Here is a 12,899-nt window from a genome sequence, read left to right as displayed (position 1 = left end):
AAAGCAAAAGCAGACATGAGCACACACACTCTCTCTCTGTGCTTCATCTCTAATCAGGCCTCATTACACAGAATGTCTGCTACAGTACTACAATCACTTCTCTCAGACCCCCCCCCCCTTCTCTCCAATGTGCTTTATCTGTCACTGCCCTAATATAGCCATGTGTCAGATTAGAGGGGTATGATGTCACCGAGGTCCCCCTTTGCTGTCATCCATATATCCTGGTGTGTGTGGGCGTGTCACCACCCTCTGTCACCAGCTGTCGATGGCCCCGCCCAGCATCAACACATATACTGTCACTGCATACGTATGGGCACCTGGGGTGTAGCGGTACACATGAGACATGGTTGTGTACGTCCCCTGGTTTTGGGGTCATGGTCGATACGGATTAGGTACAACAGGAGAAAGCAACAAAGAGCAACAAAGAGATGTCATTGTAGGCTCCGTGATCCAGCTCACAGATGGAAAGCTGAACTTAACCAATCATTGTCTGGAAGGGATGATGAACATGTACATCACCTCAACCTTGAGCTCCATAATGTGGCGATTGTGATAGTAGGTCCACAGGTATGTAGGTTGAACTTAACCATAACCATGACCATTCCACATGTGGTTCACCCTCATTAGGGCACCAACAAAACACCAACAGGGCCACTTTGAATTAGCAGCTAATGAAGAGTAAGGGCAGACCAGCTTCAGACCTGCCTCCCCCCACATCTATGACCAGATCCTCACATACAACTGCTCAGGTGTTAAGGTGCTAAGGCCTTGCATTGGAGATTCAGACATTTAGCTAGCAGCGCTTTCACACAGCTCATGCTAACGAAGCTTACGGCAGTTTCAAGTCTCCTACCTGGAGGAGAAGTCTTTCTACTTGAAGGCAGGACTGCTGTATAGTCAGCCTACTCTGCTATATACTGCAACCCACATGCCTCAGGCAGAGACAGTGTTTTCCAAAGGGGCACAACCTTTCTGTTCCAAAGGGACAGCGTTTAGGCACTTCTACACATGGAAGTGCTCTGCAAAGCAAAGGCAGATGTGGGACAATGGAGACGGAGAGAAATGGGGACAGGTTCAGAGTAAATGTGCAGGGCAAACGCAAACCAACCGAGCTCCCCCGGCGATGGCGTGCGAGGTACGCCAACCGGGCACTAGACGCCATCAGCCATCGTTCCTATTGGCTGGCAGAGGATGACAGCGTTGGTGGGAGCCAGGGGTCTGGAGAGCAGATAGGGGTCAGGACAGCAGACAGACAGAGGTCAAGAGGAATGTGTGGAGCAACATGTTTTCTGTATGAAGACACAGAGAAAGCCCCGCAGAATAGCACTCTGTAGTACAGAAGAGAGTCCAGGGGCTGTATCCAGTCTCTTACAAGAGCATCCATTTCAATAAGATTGCCATTATATACACAATAATGGATTATATGTATGCAGCTGAATTTTGCTAACTTCTACAGTCAGAAGAGCTTATAGAAATAAGTTGTTGAATCAGTTCAAAAGGACAGCTTTTGACTGAGGATTTGACCCTGATAACAAAAGTTGATTTTTCCTTATTCTTCAATGCTTTGCCTGTTAGACTATGAATAGGTGAATCGTTTCACAAATCCAAAATAGCAACACGGAACTACCCTTGAGAGTAAGTTTCTTCACATGAGACAAAGCTCCGTGGTTCACAAATGTTCATCTAAACTCCAGCCTTCGGCTAACATTTTCAGACTGGAACTAACAAAGTACCGAATAGTAGATGGACATAAAGCAATGGTCCCCGTCACAACCCTCTTAGATACTTGAGATGTCTGTTTACGGATTGAGAAAGCTCTTAGGATCTCAGGTATAATTGGACAACAAGCTGCTTTCTCAGATGAAGGGAGGAGGATGGATACTGCTACTTATTACCTTGCCATTTACTAATTCACCAACTCATTTACTAATTATAAAATTAGTTTATTCCATAGTCCATTAGCCTGTTTGTTGTAACAGGTTATATCTAATTCCAGGAGGCTGACATACAGCCTGAGTGGTGGGGTAGAAGGACTTTGGGGAATGAGCATACTTGGTGGACAAAGAGGAGCGTGGAGTATGACAGGAAGGACACATGATGTAGGTTCATAAGATCGGTTCATCCCGAGGGAGTGTGTGTGTGTGTCTATGTGTGTGTGCTGGGGGGTCGGGAGTTGGGTGGATGAACATGAGCTCCAGAGCATAAACAATCACTGCAGGACAGAAAGGTATTTGATGCTGGCAAGTTATTGGATGTAGTTGTTTTCATGTAACCATTCATGCTAATTACTGTTGCGCTTTCATCTTGGAGATAGTAGGCTATGGGAGCATTCAAGGACCCTGTTATGAATGCCGATAATGATGGTTAATTATTCTTTGCATTCAGGCTGTATCAAATTGGTTCCCTTGTTAACTTCCCTCCTGTGTTTACACTCTATTCACTTCCTTTCTGACCCATCTCTCTTTCCCCGAGCCTCCTCCTCCCTCCATCTGATCCACTACTTCTCCTCCCTCCCTCCCTCCCTCCCTCCCTCCCTCCCTCCCTCCCTCCCTCCCTCCCTCCCTCCCTCCCTCCCTCCCTCCCTCCCTCCCTCCCTCCCTCCCTCCCTCCCTCCCTCCCTCCCTCCCTCCCTCCCTCCCTCCCTCCCTCCCTCCCTCCCTCCCTCCCTCCCTCCCTCCCTCCCTCCCTCCCCATTCTATTTCTACAGTACACTCCCCTCTTCCTCTCAGTCCCTCTGCTCCTCTCCTCCTCCTGTTTTAACCCCTCACCCCTTCCCACCACCCGTCCTCATTCCCCTCCCTCTTCTGTCTCTATCTCCCGTGTTCCTGGAAAGAGATGTGTCGAGGCGTGCGCACACACAGATCGGATCTCTGTAGAAGCGACCGGGCCAGCTGTGAGCACGGAGGGAACACTATTCCAACCGCACTGCCTCGCAATCTGTCCATTATGTTCTCCATCTCTTATTCATATCAACATATTTTATTGATACACACCCCTTATATACGTGTGTCTGTGTGCGTGTGTGAGAGTGAGACAGAAAGAGAGAGATAAATAATAATTGATCTATGTATGTTTGAGATAGAGAATATATAATTATTGAGAATAATACAAATATTTCCAGCGATAATATACGTGTTTGCATGTGGCAGTTTAAGTGTTGTGCTTCATATCCAACACGTGAAGATGTATTGAATGTAACTCCTGTATTATTCATTTAGTCCAGGGCAATGTAAACACACAAGGGCCAGGATTAAGGGCTGATGTTCCTGACTGGTATTGGGGCTGGCTGTGTAAAGAGAGGCGGAACACCAAGACGCTGGGCCACAACTTCATTTCAGGAGTGTTCATAGGCCTCCTGGTCCTTCTTAAAGGCTGCTTCCATCGTCTTGTCTAGACAACCCAAAACAGACCAGGAACATCGCACACACATTTTTCAAAAGTGCTTTTCCCACTCTACCCCAACCCCCATCCCAGCCTCCAGTCGCCCTACTTCCCCACTCTCTCTTTCTCTCTCCTATGCCCTCTTCTTCCATCTCTCGCCCTCCTTTTCTGCAAACTCTCACAAGCCTATGTGTCTCTCCCTTGAGCGAGCTGTTAAGTGCAGGCTCCAAAAAAAGTCCACAAAAAGCCCATTTGCGGTAGGCCGAGCCCGCCGTGCCCGCTCGCCTGCCTGTGCACACACACACACACACACACTTTCTTTCACACTCTCCTTCACGCTCCCCTCTGGGTGAGCGAGCGGGGCAGAGTGGCAGAGAGGGGCGAAGGCCGGGATAAATGATACAATGACATCCAGGCCTGACGTGTCAGGGGAGGAGAGGAGAGGGAGAAGAGACAGGGGAGAGATAGAGAGAGAGAGAGAGAGAGAGAGAGAGAGAGAGAGAGAGAGAGAGAGAGAGAGGAGGAGGGGAGGAGAGAGAGGCCGTGGCGGCTTTGAATACAGGAATTATTCCTCATAGTCTCACACTGTCGCGGCGCATTACACTCCAGCTCGAGGCTGGCTCGAGATGGAGGGAGAAAGAGAGAGCGAGAGACCGGCCAGTGAATGAAGGAGTGCTGGGGGGCAGATATAATGACTGTACTCTTCTTTCACACTCCTCCTCCATCTCTTCTCAAGGCACCATACTCTTCAGCCTCGAATACTGTCACATCCCCCCTGTCCTGTCTTTCACAGCTCTCCCTTCTTCTTTCTCTTCTCCTTGTCGGAGCTTTTACTGAGTGTCTCTCCGGCGGAGTGCACTCGTCTCTCTCTCTCTCTCTCTCTCTCTCTCTCTCTCTCTCTCTCTCTCTCTCTCTGTGTCTTTCTCTCTCTCTCTGTGTGTGTGTGTGTTAAAGTGGCGGAACAGGGGCCTAAGGGGATGTGACAAAGTGATCAACTAATATTTTTCAGCAAAGAATCCCAGTGATGTGATGGGGTGAGTTAAGGGGTGTGTGTGTGTGTGTGTCTCTGTGATAGGGAAGCCCCACACACTAACGCCATACAGTACACAGAGAGGACACACTGATGGAAAATGTCACACAATCCAGTCAGGCGTAAACTTGAGACGACTGATGTAAAAACACTTGACTAGCCCTCTCCGCACCCCCCCCCCCCCCCCCCCCATATAACCGACATCCCTTCTCACTGACGCACGTAGGCAAAACAAAAGCCAGGAAGAAAGATCCGGCAACATGGTGGGTATGTGTGTCTAAAGCTAGTTGTTGTTACATTTCTACCCTAGAGCATTACCTCTGTCCCCCCTCCAAATCCATCACTTACACTGCATAGACAAGCAGAATAACATGTTTCAGTCGTTCTCATAGGTTCTAATGTGTGTTTGTGTGTGTTCCTAGTTTGGGACAATCAGCTAGCGTTCACACCCTGTACTTCCCAGTGGACAGCCTGTGGAGCAACGTGGTTTGCTCAGGAGGAGAGGCCCTGTAAAGCACTTCTGGCTTCAGGTCTCATTCACATACATCGTGAGAGGTTTAGACAAATGTGTACATTTGTGTGTGTATCCCTGCACGGATGTGTTTATCCGCTGCTCTGTGTCTGTGTGTGTGTGTGTTTGTACGTGTGACCAACAGCGTGTGTATGTGCACGTACAGCAAAGAGCCAGAGGGAGGTCATGATTGATGGGGAAAGTGGGACCTCCGGACCCGACTCACCTCGTTGCCACGGTGCTCTCATGGTCTCATGGTCTATCGTACATGTTGTTGGTGTTCAGATGGATATCTGTGTGTCAAAACAAGCTCAAGTACAAAAGAGGGCAGTCAGTCAGATAATAGCTCTGGTCTGGCTGAACGGGGTCCTGGTCACATGGGCCAATTCAAACACTGAGTATAGGAGTGGTACGGGCCCAACCGGGAAAACAATCCAGGGTTCTATCCTGTGAATGGGGGGGCCGGGGCCCAAGCATCCACGCGCCTTGACGGCTCAATTCATATCATTAAGGTTGCATTACAGAGCGCTTTTATGAAATGATTCTCAACTGCTGCGGGCTTCGGCTCTAGTAACGGTACACCCCAATCACATTAGGCTAACATGCAATGCAGTCCTTACTGTTCGAGCGCTGTAAGAATGGCGTTGAGTTTAGATTGAAAAAAGCGACACATAAAGCAATGCTATGATAAGGTCAGGTGTGGTCCTCCTCCTGTGGTTAGCACAGTGCTGTATCTAGATACATTGATTGATACTAGATACATATACTACAAATATACTAGTATCTACTGTATGTAGTTAACTACTGAAGAGTTAAGCACAGTGGCTAGTGAGGAGAATGTAGAACCCAATGCCTTTGCAAGGGCACACACATGCAGAAGTACATATACACACACACACACACATGCGCACGCGCACATGCACACACACACACGCACACGCACACACAGCTCTCTGGCAGGGAGGAAATCCTCAATCCACACTAACAGATTACATCAACAGCGTGCCCTTTTTCTGTAACTACACACACGAAAACATACACACATATGCACTCGCACACACAGGCAAACACACAAAAGGCAGTGTTTTCAGTTGCACGATAACATCAGACATGCGGTGGAAGACTTCCAAAAATTACATCGACGGCCCTAGAATCAACCCACCAATAGCTATGCTTCGATGGCGAATGGCAGTTGGAGTAATTAAGTCAATCATAAGCCTATTTGGGCGGGCGTCTGACAAGTTCATAAATAATTGGGACTTCATAAGGACTTGATGTGTATACAGAGTCTACTGGTGAGTGACATACTTCCTGCTGTTTTAGAGGGTCACACACCCACACAGAAATCTAAGCACGCAGACTCACTAACATATCACATGTACACACACGTGTGTATACTAACAAACACACACACACACAAAATACACTGAAGAATGGCAGTACTTTCTGGACGCTGATAAGGGCACCTTAAATATTTGTGTTAAAACAGAGCCTACACATGTAAAGGGATGTTGAGTGAACCAGTTGAGTGCAATGGCGTTTTCAGGTCTTGGGCATATTGTTCCTCGTTTGCGTGAAAACATGCACCAGCATCAACAGACTGACTGGCTGTGTGTGGCCTCAGATCTCCCCCTAGTCTCTCTGCTCATTCATTAAAAAGCTGAAGAGCATTAGCAGTCAGAACAGGCCTCACCTAGGCCTGTGACCTGGTGGTATATCACTGCTTCCATGCGACAGACATTGAAAGAAAACAAAAGGGCAACAATGGGCGTGTGCGTAAGGGTCAGTGAGTCGGACATCAGCTGGCCTAGCTTGGCTTGTCTCAGCTCTGCAAGGTAACAGGGACCCAATCATCCCCATGGCTTCAATGGAATTTATGTTGGGTTGGCACCAATAAGACAAATTCAGTTTGCAACATTATGTTACATGGCCAAATCTAATTTCAGCAGGAGTGTGTTTTAGCAGTCAGCTCATGGGCCCCTTCTCTCCCTCCCCCTTCTCTCTCTGTCTGTCTCTCCTCCTCCCTCCCCCTTCTATCTTTGTCTGTCTCCCCTCCTCCCTCCCCCTTCTCTCTCTGTCTGTCTGTCGGTCTCTCCTCCTCCCTCCCCCTTCTCTCTGTCTGTCTCTCCTCCTGCTTCCCCCTTCTCTGTCTGTCTCTCCTCCTCCTTCCCCCTTGTCTGTCTGTCTGTCTGTCTGTCTGTCTGTCTGTCTGTCTGCCTGTCTCTCCTCCTCCCTTCCCCTTCTCTCTCTGTCTGTCTCCCCTCCTCCCTCCCCCTTCTCTCTCTGTCTGTCTGTCTGTCGGTCTCTCCTCCTCCCTCCCCCTTCTCTCTGTCTGTCTCCCCTCCTCCCTCCCCCTTCTCTCTCCATCTCTGGATCTCTGGATCTGTGTGTCACCTGCTCCTGGCCTTGGCGACAGTAGGTCTCAGGCTGTGCGTGAGAGCTCCATCTCACTGAGTAGGGGCTTTGTTTTCAGTGTGAATGTGTGTGTATACGAGCGGTGTGTGTGAGTGTGTGTATAAGTGACCGAGTGTGTTGGAGGAATGTCAGGGATGGTGATTTGTTATATCATAAGGCATTCCAACTCTGCCTCAGTGTGTGTGTGTGTGTGTCTTTCTGAACCTACTATTCCACCCTGGAGACATCACACTCTGAATGCCATCTGAAGCACAGGCACTCTCTTACAAACTCCAACACCAGCAGCCACACACACACGTGCACGCACACTCTTTCTTCACCCAACGTCCGGCACATTCACATAAACACACACATATTTCCAATGGATTACACTCTCCTGGTCCCAATTAGATTAGCCTCCATTACCTCCCTGTTACTCCCTTCTTAAGTCTGGTGCCAGAGGGACACAAAGCCACAGTCAGTCCAGGATGGATGAGCATGTCTGAGTCCAGGCTCCAGTCCCCCTTCCCCCCTCCCCCGGACACACACACACACAGTGACCGAGTGGCCCCTCTCCCTTGCTGTGGAAAGGGTTAAGCTACTGTCTTGTGTGGGACGGGAGAGCCAGAGGCGGAGAGACCTGGTGGTGGGGGGGGGGGGCTGAGTGTAATGTGATCAGTAATGAATTTTGCGTTGCATTAGGGGCCGTGGCGATGGAGGAACAAGCGCAGACTACAAGTGTCCGGGAGTCTGCTCTAATCTAATGACGGGCCGGGAGAGAGACAGGGCCAATTACTGAGACAGAGAGAAGGAGTTGGAAAGAGAGGGAGAGGCGGAGAGAAACAGGGGATTCTACAGCAGAGGGGACAGTAAATGAATAGGTTCAAATGTGGTTAGGCCCTAATAGCTGCGACGCAAGAGAGCCTGTGTGCTGGAGAGGACGGCGGGAGGGGAAGAGCGAGCCAGCCAGCCAGCGAGACATAAGGCTGGAGGGGCGGCTGTGGTGGAGATGGGCCAGGTCACAGAATGAGCATGGGGGGAGAAAGTCAATGCTAAACACATTTTGGCCTTGTGACCCTCGGGTCGTTCCCTTCTCACACATGCCCTCCATGTTGCCCCCCCCCCCCCCCCTTCATGTTCACTTAAGGACAAGATGAGAGGGTTGCCGCTTCCTAAATTAGTTTAACATTCGGACTGTCAGAAAGGATCGCACGCGCGCACACACTCTCGACCGGGCGTGCCAACACACAACGCATACACAATTGTGTATTCCACCAGTTCATGGACAAAAATTTGTGCATCTTCATGAGCAGTGTGCAAGAAATGCCCCTGGCTCTCTTTTATGGTGTGACTGACAGCCACACACAAGAAGGCGCTTCCGTTAGTGTGTACGTGTGTGTGTGTGTGTGGTTTTACACACAATCTCATCTGTTTTCTCATAACCACTTGGCCTATACGAATGAATGTGTTAATACATGGGTGTGTGTGTGTGTGTGCGTGTCACCCACCTGTAGCACAGCCCAGTATGTCTCTGGACGGCGACTCAGACATGGCGTCGGCGAGCCGTTCCCGAAGCCCCTCCTCCGTGGTGTCCACAGAGGTCATGTGACGCAGCCCAAAGCTCTCTGGCCAGCTGCCGCACACCTCCAGCAGGGTCACGCTGCGGTCAAATGTTCCTGGAACACACACACACACCCGTCCCCGTTAAGGATGAGGGGCTTCCAGTCCAAACCGAGTACAGAGTCGAAACAATGGATCCGCTCCGTAGCCAAAACCACGGTACGTTGAAATATTCGTCCCGTCAAAGTCAAAACGAGGTTTGGAAGTTGAGGACACTTAGTTCAGAATCTGCTCTGTGGCCCAAAACATGTCATTGACCTGACACATTCTCAGTACAGAGGAACAACACGACGAGGGGAACCAAGCACGGTCCAGTTGCGGCCTATTTTAACACGGAACCCATTTAGATACAGGCCCGCTCTTCAGACCTGACCACACGCTCAACAAGCTGGAGCGTACACAAGTTCCCACAGGCTAACTCCAGACATGAGCTCACAGACGACAGACGGTCAGGCCCGGCCTCCAGTCACACCTCCAGGTCTTGATCTGTTTACTGCTGGAGCAAACTGTTGTTAGGGAGCCTCACTGTCTCCCAAAGCTGTTTCTGTCTTCAGCGCTCGGGGGCTGGAGACAACTCACTGTCTGCCTCTATGGGAGGTGATCACTCTGAGAATCAGGCGACTAAGTGTCCAAGCACTGATGTACCCTTAGCTGAACGAATGATGGGCTCCTCTTCACTAGAAATGAGTGGCTGTAAATAACGCCTGGACTTTCTACAGCCTGCCGGCCCTCATGGTTCATTTACGTGGTCGCCGTGGTAGCAGTTATGTTGCATTCATTTGTTGTTACTACAAAAAAACGGTATTGTTGCGTACCAGTTTGGAAAATGATACAGTATTATACACCAAATTTCACTGCCCCAAAAATACACCTCAAAAGGTATACCTAGAATCACCCATCCTTATGTACTTAGATGGAAGTCCGTTGCCGAAGAGAAGAAATAGTGTGTTGCGTAGCAGTCAGAGGGGGACTGTGTTTAGCGGTCTGTGTTCACAGAACTGTCACTTAGTGCCGTTCATCTTGTCCACCACAGCAGAGCTCTTTGCACAAGGCTGTAGAACATACAAAATGGTACTCTGGATTCAGTCAGGTACCAACACACACACAGGCAGGCACGCACACACACACAGACAGGCACACACACACACACACACAGACAGGCACACACACACACAGAGACAAGCACGCACACACACACACACAGATAAACAGTATGAGTGTTTCTGTGGGCAGGCGAAGAGCCCGGTGCTTTTTAGGATACCACAGGGTATATACTCTATCAGCTGAACACACAGCCTCGCAGACAGAGTGGAGCACATCAAAGGAGAGCTCCTCTCTTCCCCCAAAGTTACACGCCAAACAGCAACTGGACTGATAAACAGAGCGGAAGGAGAAAGGAAGAGAGTGAGAGTGAGAGCCGCAGAGATAGAAAGGGTGAGGAAGGGAAGGAGGGAGAGAAAGAGAAGGAGAGGGACAGAGAAGGAGACGTAGAGATAAGGTGGTGGGATTGAGGGACAGGCGTCCTGTGCTGTACACATTGATGCGTGCCTCAGTTCTTTATCTAGACTCATAGTAGAACCTTCCTAGTTCCAAACGGGGTTATCAGCACAACCCTGGTACCCTTTGATCTGGAAGGTTCAGTGGCTATCTTGGCCCGTGTGTGTGTGTGTTCCAGGCCTGGGCTGCGTCAGGCACACTCTGACCCACTGACAGGTGCTAATGCAGAGGCCAGAGTGTGCACAGCCTGCCCCTGGTCTCCACCGTGATAGCATCACACACACACACACAAACACAAGAACGACTGATAACTTCTCAGCGTTTTATGGAGGGGGCTGTGTGCCCCCCCCTCCACCCCCCCCCCCCCCACACACACACACACCCCCCTTAAGCCAGCAGGCCCACCTTCAAAGGGCCAAGAGCCTGCAGGGTGTTTGAGCATGTGTGTGTGTGTGTGGGTGTGTGTGTGTGTGTGTGTCGGTGAGAGACACAGAATGCCCTGTGTGCTGTCAGGCCATGCTAAACCTCTCTGAGGTGACATGATGTTGGGATGTTATTATGTTATTTCCTAGGTTGTTGGATTGAGTGTAGAGAACAGTGTACACCACAACTGACTTGTCTGGATTAAATGTTTCAGGATTTATTGGGAGAGTTCTCATAGGAGCAGTGGTGTGTGCTGGTTTGTGTGTGAGGTTTTACAGTGAAGTACATTTGTTTACATGGAACCACTTGCCCTATATGTATTAATCTGTCGAATAAGGGTTGAATAGTTTGTTTGTTTGTTTGTTTGTGTCTATAATAATCCCAGCAGCAGGGTTTGTGTGATTATGAGTGTGTGCGTTAGGGTTATTTAGCAGTTGGTAGAGTTGTAACCTGGCAGGTCTGTGTGTGTGTGTGTGTGTGTGTGTGTGTGAGAGGGGGTGGTGGGGTGTTGTAACACGAGGCTTGACCTAGCGTGTTTCACTTCTAATCTGAAACCCTGTAGCAAAGCGCTGAGCAAAGAACATACCGACCAAAATCACACAACTCTTCAAAAACGCTCGCTCACAGTCTCATACAGGAGCATTGTCTATATAAGGGAAAACCACTGGCTTCAATGTCAAGCTGGGGTCATCTCCACCACAGCAAACAGCCTCATCTTCTCATCTCCCCGGCTCCAGGAGCGCCGGCGAGGTGAGAGGCAACATGGAGACCTCCTACTGGGGCTCTGCTCACACCTGTCATCTCCACTAACATCAACCCAGAAGAAGAGATGGAGTCGAGGAGGAGAAGGAAAAAAGAGGGAGGTGAGAAGAATGGCCCTACTTGACAGTTGAGGTGCGCCCAGGGAGTGGGGTGACACGGACAGTGTGGTTGTGTGTGTGTGTGTGTGTGTGTGTGTGTGGTTGTGTGCGTATGCCATACACGGATGTCAAGGTTGAGCTGCTTCCCGCTCTTTCTCCCATCCTGCCTAGTAATGCACCTCACCCTCCATGTCACCCGTCCTTCCACTACTCCACTCTGACGGCCCCTCTCCTTCTGCCTCCACCGTCACCGCAGCTGTCAGTGTGAGGACGGCCCAACCAAATCACACCCAGCCCTCTGTGAGGAAGACATGGGAAGATTACCTTAACCCACATAACTCTCTCTCTTCAAAAAATGTGACAAGCAGGCCAAAAAGAGTTTTAGCTCACGAGGGTGAGAGGGACAGCGAAATTAAATAAAAATCAAGAAACATGCTTTGGGTGTTTTTTTTTCATCATGGTAAAACCCTGATGGATTAGTTATTCCCCAGCTGTTGGCCTCCTACTTATCTCTCCCGCCAGTGCTAGTTTCCTTGAAGATTTAATCAATGTGTGTATGTGTGTGCATGCGTGCATGTGTGTGTTCACCTTTACAATGAGGGCTCAGGAGGGCACAGCTGGGCACACATGCACACACACACCAGCCAAACACACACGCACTGTACACCGGACAAGCACGCGAAGCTTGGGATAAATGCCATGGTCTCTGAGCTACCTGGTGGTTGACAACACTAACGATGGCGGCAAGCTTCGCTAGCGCTAATTCAATTAACCTTTACTGCGATGGGGGGCTAGGATTCAGGTTGAGCTAATGGTGGTTTACTGCACCTTAATGGAGGTCGGTGGTTTTGTGGCTGTGAGGTCATTTGGGTTGGGAAAACAGACACCTTCTGGTTTGGGATGCATTTCTGTGTAAATTAGCGATGCTACTCTAAAAACAACCCCTAAAGTTGTCACATCATTGCAGAAACAATCTTTTTCCACCAAAGCCAGTCTCATATTGGTTTACAGGACCGTTTAATAGTTAAACATTAAGAGTGTGGTCTGTGCCATTTCCACTGTGTCTCGTTGCGTATGAATAAGGTTCTGGCCCTGAATGGAACATTTGTCAGTCTTCCCGACTGGAGTGGTTAGGCAAGCTTCGCTAGGCAAGCTTGTGCATTTGTTGGTTTGAGGAATGGAT

General features: G+C 49.6%; 1 protein-coding gene across 2 annotated transcripts in view; it reads right to left on the bottom strand.

Moving 5' to 3' along the window:
* The window catches only part of bcas3 (BCAS3 microtubule associated cell migration factor), a 196,270-nt gene that overhangs the window by 4,431 nt on the left and 178,940 nt on the right, over positions 1-12,899 (bottom strand). For both annotated transcript variants that reach the window (XM_084673585.1, XM_084673584.1), the window contains exon 23: positions 8,825-8,992. In XM_084673585.1, coding sequence (XP_084529711.1) covers positions 8,825-8,992 — 168 coding nt within the window. The remainder of the gene's footprint in view (positions 1-8,824; positions 8,993-12,899) is intronic.

Source organism: Hypomesus nipponensis, chromosome 15, assembly GCF_054491055.1.
Source record: "Hypomesus nipponensis isolate SF chromosome 15, ASM5449105v1, whole genome shotgun sequence".
Taxonomy (NCBI): Eukaryota; Metazoa; Chordata; class Actinopteri; order Osmeriformes; family Osmeridae; genus Hypomesus; species Hypomesus nipponensis.
This window is presented reverse-complemented; position numbering and strand designations above follow the sequence as displayed.